Source organism: Misgurnus anguillicaudatus, chromosome 15 (genome assembly GCF_027580225.2).
Source record: "Misgurnus anguillicaudatus chromosome 15, ASM2758022v2, whole genome shotgun sequence".
Lineage (NCBI taxonomy): Eukaryota > Metazoa > Chordata > Actinopteri > Cypriniformes > Cobitidae > Misgurnus > Misgurnus anguillicaudatus.
Genome location: NC_073351.2, coordinates 22,585,196 through 22,603,929, shown reverse-complemented (window position 1 = coordinate 22,603,929; position 18,734 = coordinate 22,585,196). Strand labels below are relative to the sequence as shown.

The 18,734-nt window shown below is 38.5% G+C and overlaps 1 protein-coding gene across 3 annotated transcripts in view; it reads right to left on the bottom strand.

Annotated features, from left to right (window-relative positions):
- Positions 1-18,734, bottom strand: part of igf1ra (insulin-like growth factor 1a receptor) — a 123,729-nt gene that overhangs the window by 18,349 nt on the left and 86,646 nt on the right. For all 3 annotated transcript variants that reach the window (XM_055173323.2, XM_055173321.2, XM_055173322.2), the window contains exons 4-10: positions 16,939-17,075; positions 14,551-14,695; positions 11,829-12,037; positions 9,465-9,591; positions 9,069-9,304; positions 8,792-8,959; positions 8,252-8,459 (exon numbers count right to left, since the gene is read on the bottom strand). In XM_055173323.2, coding sequence (XP_055029298.2) covers positions 8,252-8,459; positions 8,792-8,959; positions 9,069-9,304; positions 9,465-9,591; positions 11,829-12,037; positions 14,551-14,695; positions 16,939-17,075 — 1,230 coding nt within the window. The remainder of the gene's footprint in view (positions 1-8,251; positions 8,460-8,791; positions 8,960-9,068; positions 9,305-9,464; positions 9,592-11,828; positions 12,038-14,550; positions 14,696-16,938; positions 17,076-18,734) is intronic.

The window sequence follows — 18,734 nt, the reverse complement described above, 5'->3', positions numbered from 1 at the left end:
AAAGAAATACAAAAGAGGACAATGGCAAAAGTGTGTCAAACACATACTGACAGACACCATTTCAGGCTTTTTTCTTTTTTTACTTTGAGTGGTAATCAGGTTTCCCACACCTTAGTTAACTTCAAATTCAAGGACCTTTCAAGGACTTTCCAGGTCCAATACCCTCAAATTCAAGGACTAAATGTGGGGATACATTTCAAGTGAGAGCAAGGTTACATCGTGTTACCTTTTAAGATTCCGAGGGAACTGGTTTACTGCGGTGACACTTTGGGGACGCAGGAAGTATGGCAAGGGAGACGCAGCGTCTCGTTCCCTTCTCAGGGAACAACAGTTACATACGTAACCCAAGACATTTCATTTGTCAAACACAACTATGCAAAAAAGCATTTTGGTATGAATCAACATTCGCATACAAAAGATATAAGTATTTAAAGCGAACAGTTTAGCACGTATGCTTAAAACGTCAGGAATTTCATGGTATTATCCTACACTACACAGGAAATAATATGGATTTTTTTTTCTTCAGAAAACCTCTTGCATAAAATAGATTCAAGCACTTTCAATGAACTGTATCTATGTATGTATATTTTCAAAAACTTCCCAGGGCCTTGAACCCCCCCCCCCAGATTCAAAAACTTTTAAGGTTTTCAAGGACCCAATGTAAAGAAATTATTATTTATGCTAAATATTAGGGCTGGGCAAAAAAATCTTCTTTTTTTTGATTAATCGTTTTAAAAAAATGTGGCCGATTTAAAAGGCCACGAATCGATTTTTTTTTCATATTTATTTTCGCAAACATTGAACGTAAGATTAACGTTAACCAAATTAATAGTCTTCTCCACTAGATGTCACCCTCTTTTTTGCCTTGCGCGATGTTACGAAGGAGCGAGAGGCGAGCCTGTCATTCATTCATTCAGTGCTTAAAATGGAGGTTTCAGGTGCTTCGTCAACGTTGATGCCACCTTCACATAAAGATGCAAGCAAGATGCAGACGATAGTGTTGTGAACAAGAACAAAGCTATATGCGTGATTGTAATGGAGAGGTAAAATGCTGTAGTAATATTAACTCTATATTCATTGAGTTGAATCGAGAATCGAGTAAAAAAAAATCGATCCGAGAATCGGAAATCGATTTGATAGCTTGTGAATCGAAATCGAATCGAACTGGAACATCTGAATCGATACCCAGCCCTACTAAATATGTTGTTAGGTATTTGTAAAACTGTACAAAAGATTCCTGAAAAGATCACAAGGAAAATGGGAGAGATTGCTAATATTGTTTGTTCCGTTTCTCATATCACTCCATAATCTCACAAAGAAGCTAATAAAATCAATCTTTTATGTACATTTATTTATATGAATATACACACATGACCATCCTAATGTAGATTTTCTCAAAAGTCATTTATCACCCTGTTCTCCAGATTTCTGTTTTGGCAACACTGTACAGTAGGCACAGCTAGTATTTGAATAACTGATATATGATCTGATTTGAGAATAAAGAAAACATGTTGACCTAAATGGAGACGTATTTAGGTCAGCTATACAACATACAGTATCCTGTTGCGTGTGCAATAAAGGAGTTTTCTGCTTTAAAGGCATAATGAATGTTGTTTTCCTGAAACAGCAAAACCAGGGACTGGCACATCATGTCTATATTTCCCTGACAGAAAGGCTTTATGAGTCTCGTATTCAATAGTATAACAAGCAATTACGAATCATTATGAATGTTTAAACATTCTGGTGCGTAGTACTATAAGCTCTTCAAGCCATTTTCTGCCACTTTTAATCGAAAATGAGAGTTGAATGAAGTGCGTACATGAGTCCACGCGCGTATGGAAACTTTAATACAGGTTAACGCAAAATGCTGTAAGGAAAGAGACAAATCAATCCAAGTCACTTCATACAGGTATGAATAGGCCTCTATGACTTACGAGTGGGGATTTTGGATGCAATGGGACACTTTTTAATACTCTTACTAAGGATTCAAATCAGCCTTTAGGGTATTTACTGTAAAAGCTCACATCACAGTGTCACTTGAGCATCACATAAATACAGTGATCACTGTAAAGGTTCTGCAGATTATCTTGAAGAAAACCAGATGGACATTTGAAGAAAGTCTTCAAAGCTTTGAATTTCTACATAAACAGGTCATAAAATTAGATTTGATCTTTAGCTATTTCAAATAAGACACAAACAATTATACCTTACTTTTAAATCCTTACTGTAAACTTTCTTAGCGCAAGGTAAAAGTCTAGGCTAATCTGCTCCAAAACCTAATTGGACAAAGTACGTACTAACCAGGTCTTACTTAGTATAGTGTGCTTGATAATAACACAGAATTGATGGTTGCTTTTGTGTGATCTAGGCAAAATGTTCTCAGATAAAATTTTATAGCTCTTGCAAAGAAGGTTTGTATCATTTAAAAAAAAGGGGTGTGTTAGGATTAGGGCTGCACGATTTGGGTAATTTTTCCCATTGCGGTTATTGATGCTAATAGTGCGATGTGCGATTGCGATTATACTAAATGGTATCATGAGTCAACTTGATGGGTTTTAAGGAAAATCCACACACAGCTTAGCTAAAATGTGTATTTGTAAAACTAGAAATGTTTCCGTATTGCCACGTGATGTAGCAACTGCTCAGTGTCAGTAATCCTAAATCCAAAATACTGCCATACAACAGACAGAGTTTTTTTTAGCTACCAGATCACTGTCAACCTCCTCTGCATCCATCTTCGCTCTGGTATAAGTGACGACGCACACCACACACGTGCATGCCGCACGTGCACTGCCTTTTTTGTTCGTTTTTCTTTCTTTTTTTAAACAGCAAGGACGTTTTTTTTAAACAGCAAGTTTGTGTTAACAAGTCTACACATTTATTTATTTAATATAATTGCAACATTTTGCTGTCATATAATCGCACAGGCTGACATTGCGATTACAATGTGATTAATTGTGCAGCACTAGTTAGGATGATTTGGAGAGGAGTTATCCAGACAAGAGATTGTCCTCATCTGACCAGCAGAATCCTATCTTATAACCTTTAAAGGTGCAGCGTGTAAATTTTAGCGACATCTAGTGGTGAGGTTGCGAATTGCAACCAACGGCTCAGTTCACTGCTCACTTCTTGCTTTTGACACGCATAGAGAAGCTACGGTAGCCGCCACCGGACAAACATGTTATCTTTGGAGACAACTTAGTAAAAAAGTTTGTCTGTTAAGGGCTTCTAGAAACATGGCTGCACAAAATGGTAGCTTCCATGTAAGGGGACCCTCGGTGTATGAAGATAAAACGTCTCATTCTAAGGCAATAAACATATAACGGTTCATTATGAAAGGTCTTTTTTACACCCCTGGTGATTTAGTTTTGTATATTATTTTGCATTTCTGTCAAGAGATCCTTCTAAAAATTACACACTGCACCTTTAACCTAGTCACGCTCACACATGGACAGAGCTTGTCTGTCATCCACAGCCATAAGCGCGATCTCAACAAACACTCTTGGCATAAACTGCTGATTAAGGAAAAGGTCAGGCTCACGTGCAAATTTCACACCTGCAAACCTCCAACCAGCAGCTGCTGTTTCAGGCCAACAGCAACGGCAACATAGGCACATCATGTCCACTTTTCCCAGGCAGGAAAACTTATGTACAAGTGACCTATTGATTCATGGACAAAACTTCATGCCCCTTGGCTGAAAATCAAATCTTCACGGATGCGCGGACTGAAGAATGACGTGGCCTTGCATTACAGAGCCCTCCGTCTCACAGAGGTCCAGAAAGGCTGTGTGGAAGTGTGAAAGAGCAGATCAGGCTCCCACACCTCTTCCACCCCTCTCAAAAGGGATCTTCCTTTAAAATTCATTAACATTCCAGATAGGTTTGCTGTACATTTCCTGGGAGCCGGACACTCCAAGCAAAACATCGACAGACAAAGAGAGCGAGCGAGGGAGAAGGAGAGGAAAGGATGAAGAGACCGCTGACTGGAAAAACACATTTATTTAATTCTCTCTCCGTCTCCCTCAAGCATTCAGCATCTTCAGTTTTTCCCAAACTCGGATCATCTCAGATGCCTTTCTCCTGAAGTCTTGATGGTGGTGATGAGGTTTACTTGGTGGGGATGGAGGGCCAATGCACATGACACTATTTACTGTAAATATAAATGAAGAACTCGGGTGCAAAACCAAAACTTATTTTCACAAATGTCACTTCAGTCATTTCATAAATATTTAACAAATTTGACTGCATTTCACTGCAAAACACTTTAAGTGCATGCAAGCTTTTTGGCAAAAATCACCATTTCTCAAAAAAGTCTTCAGTCACTCTTCACTGTCTTTTTTGAATGAAGGTAAAAGGCTGCAAAATGAAGTCAATGTCCTTATATAATCTTTAAAACTCCTTTAACCGGGGTAAAAAAATCCAATGTACATGCGCTGCCATTAATGCAATTCGCCCCCCTTGCACATAGAGTTTGCAGAAAAATCGTTGTGGCATTTAACGAATTCTGAGGCTGGGATTAAGTAGATTTGAAGCAAAAGTTTATGATGAATATATTAAATGTACCGAGAGGATTACGCCAATATCATTATTGACAGAGGTGGCGTTATAGCAGCTTTTACATCTTTTTATGGTCTTTTTTTCTAGGGGCTATTTACACTTGCTATTAAGATGTGTTTTCGTCGATCGGATCACAAGTGGACGAGAGAGACACATCACGTTTACACCTGGTATTTAAATCTGTCTCTTTTGTCCACTTTCGACCGCTTCTGTCCTGAATACTGTGAGGGGGTGTTCTGTCGAGACTGTGGGCGAGTCTCTCTTTTGGCATTTATACGCGAGCGGGTGTAATGACGAGTTTATATCCGCGGCTTGTGTTGTAAGTAAACATGCTGCACAGTGTTTTTTGTACATGTATATGTAAGAACTTTCTCTGAATTTTCAGCGCAATTAATGAAATAAGATCGCGCAACTTTCACACGCTTGCAAAATTAAACTGCAATCAGCCGCTTAATGTAGGGTTCACACCAGACACGCGTGAGTGATTTACATGTTAAGTCAATTAGGCATCCTGCGGCGCGGTAGGCAAATTGAGGAAACGGGTGAGTTGAAAAATCTGAACTTCGGCGAATTTCCGCGCTGCATTAACCAATCAGAACCTTGCTGTAGTAGTGACGTGATTACAGGAAGCGAGCGGAGTCTCAGTGGAGTCGCAAAAGCCCCTTCCATGACGCAAATTTCTGTGTGAATGTTTCAAATGACTAGAATTTCACACGCGGCTTTCAAGTGCGAATGAAACGAGTAAACTCAAATGTTCAAGCGTCAAACTACGCGCAATTAGTGCGTTTTTGCCGCCTCTACCGCGGCTAGGGTTGCCAACTTTCTCCCTCTGAAATACGGGACAAAATGTGGCCTGGCGCAGCAGTGCGTATATGGTTTTGTATACAGTGTATTTAAGCCATTTATCAAAATGATAGCTAATCTCCTAATTAAATATTAATTAAAAAATCTTATGCCCTGGGAACATACATGGCAGGTTTATTAATAGTTTGTTAATTTACAGCAGGTAGCTTACTTTTAACACAGTAGGGCTACTTTTGAACCATTTAGTTAACTTTACCTGTCTAAAACAAAACACTTGTTACTCCCTCACTAAAGGTAAATAAAACGTTATCCCCTTCATTTTAATCTTGTGACAAACTAAACTAACATAGATTCTATAAGAAGTGGTCTTACAGGGTCAACATCAAAAACATTAAATAAAACACACTTACGGTATGTAAATCAGAAGCGCCAAAATGTCCTAGTAAAGTTGAAAATGATTAAATCCTTCAGATTGATGCGTTTTAGGCAGGTCTGGATCATCGATCTCTTCCGAATTGAGACCAAACTTTGTAACTATGCCGATCTTATACAAACAGCTAAGTAACCGACTATATAAAAAAAGCAAACATAAAATCATATTATTTGACCCTGTTAAACGTGTACTGAATGTGCTGGGGATCTGTGAATGGATAAAACGTGTCGTGATCAGCACTGCTGCTGCTTGTGGCACCGCAAGGACTTACAGTGGATGACATCACAGTACCGCGAGAGCGCTTCGATAGCAGGTTCTGTAGGATTTCTCGAATCCCTCTCGCAGGATTTTGATGTTATCTGCCTGTCGTTGTGGTGCCACATGAAGTCGAAGCCTGTTGAATCAGTCACTGGTTAGATCAAGCTTAGCAGTCAAAAAACGGGATGCAGGACGTCCTGTAAGGGACAAATAAATTAGGCTGAAAATACGGAACGTCCCGGCTAATCCGGGACAGTTGGCAACCCTAACCGCAGCAAACCATTAGTTTTATCAATGAAAGGCTATAAATAGAGCTGTACACCGTGTGTTCACACCAGAAGTCAGAAAAGACGTAAAACATTGTTTTCAGTACCTCAGATTATATAAATGGCAGGAGAGAAGACGGTCCGTGTGGCAGTTCGAACACATTCAACCACATGTGGGTTTACACTACAAAAGCAATCCGATCAAAAGGGTTTTCGACTACCTCTGAATGTGGTTGAAAATGGTAGAAAGTGGACGAGCTCAAAACGTTTTGAACCTCGTTTACACCTGGCATTAACGTCGTCCACTAGTGATCCGATCGACGAAAAAGTGCAAACAGCCTCATGTTTCAATGCTTTTATTTTGTTTATATTATATTTTGTTTATATATTACATTTATTTTTGTTTATATACTTTTATTATTTGTAAGTAAGTAGTATTATTAAAACTGTCAAAGTTAAATACAGTTTAATACAGTTAAAAGCAAACAGTGTAAAAGAAAAGGAAATCTTTAAACATTTATTGAATATGACAATATAAATGTTTCTTTTTATGTGATTTCTACAAACTGAAACTTTCTGAGCTGATTTGAACCGATTAGAGACGCTGTGCCAGTGTTTAATTTTCTGCATTAACACCCTAACTATGAAGAAATTATGTGATTTATCAAAATGACAGCCCTAAATATTTTATTATTTCAGAGGGATTAGTCAGCCAATGCGAGTAAATCTTACAAAGACATAGTCACTCAGAGCAATGTAACACACTGACATGAGAAGTTCCTGGTTCGAGAACAGGGGTCAAAAGGGGCGACACAAAAGACTGCAATGTGAAATCTGTCAACCGGCTACCAAAGCAACTATTACAGAATAAAGCCTGGAGAAAGAAATCAGCAGGTTGAAAGGATGAAAATAGAAGTCATTAATGCTGGAGACAAAAGACTTCATAAGCATTCTTGCTGTTAAAGCATATTTATTTCCATTTAGAGATCTCTTTTCTATTGATTTCAGATGTGGTGCATCACACTGTCCCTGAGTGAACCACAAACCATTACCTTGATGAAAACAGGGTTTCTAACGCAGAGGTTTGGAGGGGCTAAGTGGTGGAAGATGCTTGGCGACATCAATTTAAGCACAACTTCCTAGGCTTGCCCCAAATACACACACACACACACACACACACAACCAAACAAACAACCCACTAAAAAAAAAGCCAGATTTATATATCACTCAGGGCGTACGTCCTGATTTAACCCTTCGAACGTCTCAAAGCATGTGCGTTCGATAACCTGAATGATGTATTTTCTCCCGAGCCAGGAGGGCTTCAACAGGAAAACATCCGATGCCACAAGCAAAGTAAACAGATAACACAATGCAGATGTCACTCCCTGTTTCAGCAAACAAAAGCCTAACATGGAGCGAACCCTCAGCCCGCGGCTGCTCTCCAACCTCATTAATTCTGTCCCTCTCCTTTCTTGCCTCTGTTCTTGCATCCCAAATTACAGTCTTAATACGCAATTGCCACCGTCGCCCCAGCAACGACGTGGCCGCACAGACCAGGAGTTCTCAGCTCCGTACCTTTGCCATCTGATTCCAGTCCAGCCTCGGCTGCTGGCAGCTATCCTTTCCAAAACCTCATGTTCCGATCTTGTCAGCCCCATGTTGGAATAATTAAGCCACCGGTCAGGGCCTCCAAAATTCTGGTTTTGATTCAATTAAATAAAGCAGCTTTGAGACTATGAGCTCAGCCCCACTTTGATAATCACTCTACTGGAAGACTGAACAAATGAAAGGCTTCAGGCCACTGTTGTAAACTGGAACCAACCTTGCTTCTTTGCTACCAATTGTCAACCTAACCCTTCCAACTACTCAAAATCTTGGCTTGATATGACCCTAAGAGCCGATTCAGACTGTGCTGTGAGTGCGTGCGTCATACCGTGGTGTAAAGATGGAGTTGTGAAGGAAGTTTTCAAAGACTTTGCGATAGGAACGGTCTTCAGCCTCTGCCTCCAAGTCCTCCTTGTTTTTCGGGCAGGGACAGCACGGGCCCTTCTCACCACCGCCCGCGTCCGACTTGGTTGGCTTGGTGTCTCCCTCGATGTCTGACAAAGCCGTGGCTGAGATGCGGATGGGAATCTTTAGCTCTGTATTACGAAACATGAAGAGATAGATAGCATAAAAAAGCTACATGTGTCTGTGAATATGTTGGTTTATGCTGTCAAAGATTTTTTTGGGCCGTTGTACCCGCAACCAGTTTCCTACATAGATGTGCTACCTTCAGGCTCATAACTTGGCAGGCTCTTTCTTCTTGTATACTAATCTCAAATCAATATTGCATGTCTACTTGTTTATTTGCCAAGTAGCTATGTAATAAATAGGATAATGGACTTTAACAAAGCACAAGGGGGATGAAAAGCTGAAGATGGGGTTGGTGTGTGTACACACCCGACGGTGTACATTCAAAGTGAATACGTGCCTTTAGAGCAATAGTTATGCTGGTAAAGTTCACGATCCTCTGCCTGCTGCTGCCAGCGGAGTAGATAGAAGGTTTTGTTTCCGTTGGGAGAGATAGGAGGTGACCATTTCACCAACAGGGATGAAGAGGAGTTGGCATACGCACGGACATCAAGAGGCATTGATGGCGCTAAGAAAAAAATAAGTATTTCCATTTGTAATTACGCCATTATTATCGTATCATATATAGATACGTACACTCTTATATGGATAGTGAAGGGAATGATGGCGAATCCTACCAGAGGCATTGGTGCGGATGTAGACCACCTCACTCTTAGCTCCCAGAATGTGTTTGTCCTCCACAACCAGGATAACAGCTTTCACAAAGACTGCATACTGTGTCCAGGGCTTCAGAGGTGACAGAAGCACCCCTGGATCTTGTGACTTGTCCTGAGGGAGGTCCACGTCCACCATGTTCCAGCTGTTAGAGCCACACCCATCTTGTCCATCAAATTCTGTGATGTTCTGGAAGGGTCTGTATTGAAGAAGATAAGAGAATTATATTTATACATTGTAAATATATTTTCTGTATACAGTTATACAGAGATATATAACGTTGATGTCTCAAACACAGTCTACACATATAATATATCTGTATCTCAAATAAAAAGTTGTTTTAGCAGTCAGATACTTACGCCTCCTTGAAATAGACTATGAAGCTCATGAGGTCTCTGTAGTCTGGCGGTCGATATCGCTCCCAAGTGAGCTTTATCCGAGTACTCTGAGTCTGGTGGGACGTGAACTGTAGAATATAACTCTCACCTAGAAGAGGGGATTTCAGTAAAAGCACCCGTAAGAGATCTTTAGCTGAAATAAGGTTTCGTCATTGTCTTTCCATCTTTCATGAGCTTCTAGGACTTTAAGTGCTATTAGAAAAGGCACTTATGTTAATTTCTCACAGTTTCGAATGCAGTTACATTCTGTGGAAATATACAAGCATATCGGCTAAGCCATTATCAGTGTAAATTAAATCTAGGTTGAAATCGGTTAAAAACACAATAAGGCTGATTAAACACTTTAGGACCGTGGTTTTGAAATTGGGAGCCACGGAATTAACTCTTTCCCCGCCATTAAGGATTAGTCCATTTAAAAAAAAATCCAGATAATTTACTCACCACCATGACATCCAAAATGTTTATGTCTTTCTTTGTTCAGTCGAGAAGCAATTATGTATTTTGGGGGGAGCATTTCAGGATTTTTCTCATTTTGGTGGAATTTACTGGACCCCAACACTCAACAGTTTTAATGCAGTTTAAAATTGCAGTTTCAACGCAGCTTCAAAGGACTCTAAACAATCTCAAACGAGGCATAAGGGTCTTATTTAGCGAAACTATTGTCATTTTTGGCAAGAAAAAATTGCACTTTTAAACCACAACGTCTTTTACTCTGGCTGTGTAATGAGCCAGTGCGACCTCACGTAATTGTGTAATGCCATGGAAAGGTCACGTGTTACATATATAAAAAGCACATTTGCGGACCATTTTAAACAATAAACTGACACAAAGACATTAATTAGTATCATTCGACATACATTCGACATGTAAACACTGGGGCGTAGTTTCGATACGTCATCCGTGGCCTCTTGACTTGATGACGTATTACGTGAGGTCGCGCTGGCGCGCCACAGGACCGGAGGAAGACAAGAAGTTGTGGTTTAAAAGTGCATATTTTTAATTTTTCTTGCTAAAAATGACAATCGTTTCGCTAGATAAGACCCCTTTGCCTCGTTTGAGATTGTTTAGAATCTTTGAAACTGCAATTTTAAATTGGATTAAAACTGTTAAGTATTGGGGTCCATTAAAATGAGAAAAATCCTGGAATGTTTTCCTCAAAAAACATAATTTCTTCTCGACTGAACAAAGAAAGACATCAACATTTTGGATGACATGGTGGTAAGTAAATTATCTGGATTTTTTTAAAGAAAATTGACTAATCCTTTAAGAGAAAACGCTTCCCTGCCAATGACGAGTATTTCCAACAATCCGTAATACCGCTATTATCCACCAGGTGTACTGGTCTTCCACAACTTCTAAAACCTGGAAGTATCGCCCTAGGGCAAACAGCTGTATGTCTGTGTATGTTTTGAGGATCACTCTGAATTTGATCTCTAAGTACTTCACAAAAATGGAATTATCTCAGCGTTTTGCTCAAAATTTTGTTTTTGAAGAAACCTACCCATATTTGAGAGATGATAAAAAGAGAACAAATGAAGGCAGTTCTTTAATTTAATATATTGTACGTTTATATATTTAAAGAAGAACATTTTCTGGAAGACATTAAACTTTTGTGAAAATCATGAAAAATTCTGGCGCTGGCTGGCAACTTTTTTTTAAAAGCTGGCGGCGAAAGAGTTAAAACTTTTTATAAAATACATTAATTTATCATATATTCTGTGTTATCAAACTTAAGAAAAATAAGTCTTTCTACTCTGTTTAATTTATTATGTTTTAGTTTAATAAAAATTCTAAGTTTGAGATGGGGGGATAGACCCTACACAAGGGGGGTGCATGCTGAAAAACTTCAAGAACCCCTGTCTTAGGAGCATAATGCCATTAAGACACTTTGTATGATATTTGAAAAAGATTTTTATATTTTTTTAAACTAATTTATGTTTAATAAAAAAAAACATGATGTCATATCCGTGGTAGTGGGCAGTGCTCCGACACATGGTGCAGGGACCCGAGTTCGAATCCTGGCACGAGGTCCTTTGCCGTTCCCGTACCACTCTCTCCACCCTGTACTTTCATGTCCTCTCCTTACATACTGTCTATCAAATAAAGCCAAAAATGGCACAAAAAATAATTTTATGAGAGTTTGAGCTGTTTTGCTTACAAATAGTAAAACTGCCTAATACAAGGTACAATACATATTATTTTGCCATTATTTCATGGTACACACTCTCATCACATTTAACTCATACTGCCCAAATAATAAATCATATTCTTTTGCTGTGGAGCTGCACAGTCTCCACAGTTGCAGCAAACACTGCATCTACTCACAACTTGCTCTTTCTCCATTGCCACGAATATCATCCTCTTCCATCTTTTCCTTGACACCCGTTTTCTCCCACATTTTCCGGATCTCAGACATGCAAAGTTTGGGATTGAAGCGGAAGAATAATCTCCCATTTTTAATAGTCAGATTGTGCTGGCCCCAGTCCCACAGATGCTGCAGATTCTGGTTGTCCACCGCAGAGAACGCATACATCCTAAAGTTCGAAAAACACACACAAAAACAACATGAAGTCCAACAATTTCTCATAGATTCATTATTTATCATTTAAGAAGAACTTAACACAAGCAGGAATGGAATGAGAAGAATCTGATCTGGTTTGACACGTGATGAATTTGATATGTGTGGAAAAACAACAACTGAAGTCTGTGTGCAGATCGTGCTTCATTAAGACACAGAAGGAGATCAGGGTTCAGTAGAGAGTTAACAGAGTCTAGTACAGCTGCGCCCAACTGAACAGCTCAGGAACGTAGAGAATGTCTGCGCTGCTTACAAGCATTCCTCTTGATGAAACTTAACACTAGCAAGACTAAAAACAAGAGGCCAGAGAAGTTTCCCACACCCTACGTCTGCCATGTACTCTAAAACTCCAGGCATGAAATTAATCGGACAACAGATATTAATAAGCCAGGATACATTTCGTTTCACAAAGATGTGTTACTTTGGTAAAGGATGGACGGCAATTAATTGTTTGATCAAAGCCATCAAAGTTAAATCATTTCCGGTGCACTTTTGTATCTTTCGATTTGTTGCGTGTCAAGCAATGCGATGCAGAGATCTCTGAGCTGTACATTCCAACAAGGCTGACGTTTTATTGCTTTCATTCGTTTCTATGGAAACCCTTGAAGAAACATGTTGTACAATAAAAGGACTGTGAAGGACAACAAGTCCTACAAGAAATATTTATGTTCTTCTGTTTATTTCAGGCATTTGACCAACACTGCGTCTTAACTAGACACAATGCCTAGTACAATGCACTTGTTTTTTTCTACACTATAAACGCACATTGCATAGTCGTGGTTACGCGCCTCAATCGAAGTGAACTTTTAGGGCTCTATCATAGACCCGGCGCAATGCAGCGCAATGAGCGACGCAAGTGTCTTTTGCTAGTTTCAACCCTGCACAATTATCATTTTCACGTTTAGCGCCACATTGTTGAAATAGCAAATGCATTTGCGCCCACTTTTGCGCCCATGGGCATTCTGGTCTGAAAACGAGGTGTGTTCAGGCGCATTGTTGGCGCCTTGCTATTTTGAGGCAACTAAAATAGACTACGCCATTGACCAACAAAAACCTGCTCTAAAGTCAATGGCGCAATAAGTGTTTTTTGTTATTTAAGGAGCACATTAGTAATATGTACGTTAGAAACATGCGCTTATAAACGGGACGACAACATGGGTTTGCGTATCACATACATGAATGCGCAGCAGCACAAAAATGCTTTTAAAAATGAAAGATTAAAGGATTTAATGTAAAAGATTATTATTGAGTCTCTTGGACATAAATGAGGACCGATTGTGGGACGTTAGAAGGCGCAAAGAGCTGCTTCACCTGTAGCCTGGTAAGTAAGTAAATGCTTTGCTTAAAAAAATGCATCTATTTTTAAATGCTAACTTATGGATTTATTGTATATGATGAGAAACATTTTAAGTAATGCTTTGTAAAAATCCCATGGCGCTGTCCGAGTGCTAAAACGCTTTGGCTCTCCGCACGTTTGATTTTTTTTTATCTCATCTTTGTATTTTTAGAGTACAAACTCTTTCTTGCATCTTTGCAAATTATTTTATAAGATTACAATGATTATGTAGGATATCAATACATTTACAGCAATTAAAAACTGGCTATTTGTACTTCTATGACTGAAAGAAAACTTTTTTATAGGTTTTAATTAAAAAAAATATATATTTCATATATTTCAATAAAAATGAAAACAATTTTTTTTTTTAACATTATTCTTAAACTGGGGGTCTTCTTCCTCCGCTTAGTTTTTCAGTTTACAAAGTCCGTCATCTAAATAGGGATTAGACATAGCGCAAGTGCAACTGGCTTTTAAAGGGGATGAGAGATAAGACTCTCATTGGTTTATTGAACGTTACGCCCAAAACACACCCATTACTCATTAGGAAAATATGAACAACCGTTTTCGACCGTGCGAAACAAACCATTTGTCCCGTCGCTAAATTAGCAAAAATGGCAATGGACACGCCCATTTAGACCATGCGCCGTGTGCTTAGATCGTGCTTAGATTGAAAGACTGTTAGCTCAGTGTAATAGTTGATACGCATTAGATATGATTGTCATTTATTTCCCTTGTTAACTACTGTTAAAGGACTGTTGTTATTGATTCTATGTGGAAGTTTACCGGAAGTTGCGTTTAGTCCACAAAAGCTGTTTGTTTATGTTGTTGCAGCTGAAACCGTCTATAAATGTGACGCAAAAAATCTTAAAAAACAAGTCTTCACTGCTCTTTCTCAATACTGCCCATGAAAGGGTTTGAATGGAGTTGTTTGCGCTGAACTAATTGCAGAAATATGTAGAGCAGCAGTCGTCCACTGACACGGCCAATTTCCTCTCACAAATGATCCAGTCGCAGACAGACAAATAACTGTGGTGTTCAGTGAGACATGTAGCGAGCATATTGGACGACATCATCAGTCATCAAAATGACATGAGGATAGCTGAAGTGTGCAAAAAAAGCTTGAGTCTTACTGTTCAGTGAGCTCTTCCCCATTTATGTATCGAAGACTCTTGAGAAAGGACAGCGAGCCCAGAGTGTGCGAGTGTTTGATCCTTACATATCCAGTAACCGTCTGGATCAAACCCATGAAACTTTCCAGCTCTGATGCAATGTTATCTGGGAGAGAGAGAAATAAAGAGAGATGACACTGGAGCAACACAAACCAAATCCCAAAAGACAAACAGTGTCTGCAGTAACTCATCACTTCATGTGTGAGTGATACATGGGCGGCAGCAACTGTTCCACATCAAACCGCTAAGAGAATTAGCGACCCGTGAGCCGTATTGTGTCACTCATGGAATATACATGTAGTTTTAATGTAGTTCTCACACTTTTTCACCAGTGAGTTTCCATGACCTTTCCAGTCATCCGTGATTAATGGAAAAGGCCGTCTGCAGAGGCTTTCGATTATAAATGCAACTGGAAGCCAATGTAGAGACCCAAGGACTGGTGTGTTACGTTTGGTTCTTTTGGTTGTGTCAGAATCCTGGCAGGGTTCTGTACGAGCTCCAGCTGTTTAATAAAGCAAAACTAGAAAAAATGTTTTACAATTTTATGGATTTTAAAAGCTGTAGCTCACTTGATAAATCATTGTAATAAAGCATTCGGTTTGGATAAAAGCATCTGCCAAATGCATAAATTCTATAACCATGAGTGACTTTTTCATGCCTGGAAATTATACTTTAAATTAGAGATGCACCGATATACTGGCCAATATTCTGTCGATAAAAGTATAAAATCAGTCGGCTTTACAGGCCAATTCTGTAAATCGAAAGAGAACAGGAAAATGCAATGAATTTGAGCTCTGTGTATAGAAAATGTAAAGAAACATCATTAGTTTAATGTTCAATATTAATGGACATATATTAAATTAATAACATTTGAGAAATGTAATCTTTAGAATTTAGTTAATTCAAGTTGATTAAGGATGTAACGAATGTTCGGCAACCGAAATTATTCGGCCAAAAACAGCAAAAAACATTTTCGGTGTTTGGTCGAAAAAGTGAAAAAGCTGAATAAATTTTACCGAACAATGAGGTCTTTGATTCGTCAGTGGTGATCCTTCGGATTTGTCTGATGAATGTACAAGCATGGAGAACAAGAGACTTTAGCTCTTTATCTCATATCAGAGTATAACGAAAAGTGTCAGCAGTATGTAATAAAAACTTCCTAGAACCAGTAAAGTTATACTATGACACACTCTTATATTAAACGAGAAATAAAACGTTTATTAACAATAAGCTTTTGTAAGACCGCTTTGTTAAACGCAGGTGCGCGTCAGCTGCAATTAATAGGTTATTTGCATTTTGCGCGGGAATAGAAGAGCGGATTAATATCCGATTAGCCAAAACTAATTTATGTGGTCGAATGTAAATGAAACAGTTTTAACAAGTCTACCTATAGCTATCTGATCAAAGAAGTGACCAGGTGTAAAAAGGCCCTGTAATGACTGCTGAAATGTAAAAAAAATTGTATTGTTAAATAATGTGAAATAAAAACAGTAAAAAGATTATTGTGCAATGGTGAGAAAATTGGCAAAATAATTCGAAAAATTAAAAAATATATATATTATTTGGTTGTTTGATTTTCGGCTGAGTTTTATTTTAATTCAACTTTGGCCAAGAATTTTCCTTTCCGTGCATCCCTAAAGTTAAAGGAAAATACCTCCGTTTTTCAATATTTTACTTTGTTATAACCTTAACTTAGACAAATTAATACATACCTATCTTATTTCAATGTGTGCACTTAATTTTTGTACAGCGCATCATGAACGTGCTTGAAGTGCTGCAAACTAAGTGCTTTTCCGTCATACAATATAGTACCCATTTTTATCTGATTAAAAAAATTGGCATGTTTTATTTTGTGCCACCATACTTACTCGTCTAACTACTTATGTAACAGTCTTTAAATAGGGAAAACATGGAAGTATTTGGTGTCTTCTAAATTCATCCCTGTTTGGATCCTAAGGAATGAATGGGGCTAGGCTAAATGCTAACACATTCACGACACGGTGTACAAAGATTAAGTGCACGCATTGAAAAAAGATAGGTATGTATTAATTAAATCGAAGTTGAGGTAAGAACATAGTAAAATATTGAAAACGGTGGTGTTTTCCTTTAATTTACTAACCAAACTATCGGTATCAGTCTGAATAATCACCTATCGTATCAGTAGAATTTTTTTTTAATTGTTGCATCTCTAAATTAAAAATTCACTGATATTTTCAGGTTCTCAAACTGACTAGTTGTTATGCAAGGTGAAGGTGGGTGACTCGAGCCTGAACTGGTCATTCTTTTGTGCTTGAGAAATCTATCTCAGAGGAATTGTGATGGAGGAAGGAGAGAGAGGAGTGAACTTACTGCCCCGCCGGATGTTAATGTGCAGGTTGCCTCTGATGACCGTACATCCCTGCAGGGACTGAGCGGCATCCACCGAGTCAATTGTTTTAGATTCGCAGACCTTATCACACAATCCATCACATGCTTTGCAAAACATACTGCAGGTAGAGAAAGAGAGACAGAGAAAGCCAAGGTCAGAACACAGCAATACACACTCCAAGTGGGCAAATGCCAAGGAACCGTGACTAGACTGTTGCGTCTCGCCAAAACAATAAGTATATTTAGACTTGTTTTTGACAAACACAAGGTCGCTGCTTCATGAGGTGTTTATGCTTAAAGTCTTCGCTTGAACCCTGGCCTTTATGTGAAAGAGGAACCGCTACATCAGCACTGAGTCAAAACCAGGTCTGACTAGTTCTTAGATGAAAACAAAATGTGTAGTAGGCACATAAAATGTGACATGGAAAACTAAATGAAGTGCTAAATTAATAACAGTTTCTATGTTAATATTTCACATCAGAAGTGCCAAAGATTATTTTAATAATCTTAAACTACTTTTAACACAATTCTGTTTTTTCCCTAAAAAACAGCCCTAAATTTTAAACATTAAAGGATTAGTCGATTTTCTTTAAGAAAATCCAGACAATTTACTCACCACCATGTCATCCAAAATGTTGATGTCTTTCTTTGTTCAGTCGAGAAGAAATTGTGTTTTTTGAAGAAAACATTCCAGGATTTTTCTCATTTTAATGGACTTTAATGGACCCCAAAACTTAACAGTTTTAATGCAGTTTAAATTGCAGCTTCAAAGTACTATAAACAATCCCAAACGAGGCATAAGGGTCGATTGTCAAAACGATTGTCATTTTTTACAAGAAAAATAAAAATAAAAAATATGCACACTTAAAACACAACGTCTATCTCCGGTCCTGTGACGCGCCAGCGCGACCTCACGCCCCAGTGTTTACAAGTGTGGAGAAAGAGGACCGTTCAGACGTTGTTGTATGTCGAATGATACTAATTTATGTCTTTGTGTCAGTTTATTGTTTAAAATGGTACGCAAATCTGTGTTTCATATGTGACACGTGACCTTTCCACTGCATTACGCAATTACGTGAGGTTGCGCTGGTGCATCACAAGACCGGAGATAGACGAGAAGTTGTGGTTTAAAGTGCATATTTTTTTAATTTTCTTGCCAAAAATGACATTCGTTTTGTTAGATAAGACCCATATGCCTTGTTTGGGATCATTTAGTTCCGTTAAAATCCGTTAAAACTGCAATTTTAAACTGCATTAAAACTGTTAAGTGTTGGGGTCCATTAAAATGAGAAAAATCCTGGAATGTTTTCCTCAAAAAACATAATTTCTTCCCGACTTAAAGAAAGACATCAACATTTTGGATGACATGGTTGGTGAGTAAAATATCAGAATTTTTTTAAAGAAAATGGACTAATCCTTTAAGTTTTGTCACTAGAGGCTATGCGTTTAATATAACACTGTTTTTACCATGGTAATCTGCTTTATCAGTTTATGGAAAAAAAAATCTCTATTTGCAATCTCTTGCTAGTTTTTGAATAAATCTGCCAAAAAGACCTATGAGGTCTGATCTCATAAGCTATCTTTTTGGATCCAACTTGTGATTTGCTCACTCGCACAGTAACAGCATTTGCTGAACTAACATCTGACTCATTCACTGGACTGCAAGTCATCGCTTTCATCATCTTAGACTCAAAACAACCAAGAGTTATTGTGTCATGCGTGACATTTATTTTCAAAATGTGGTCTGGAGGAGATCATATACCCCCAAATCAGGCAGC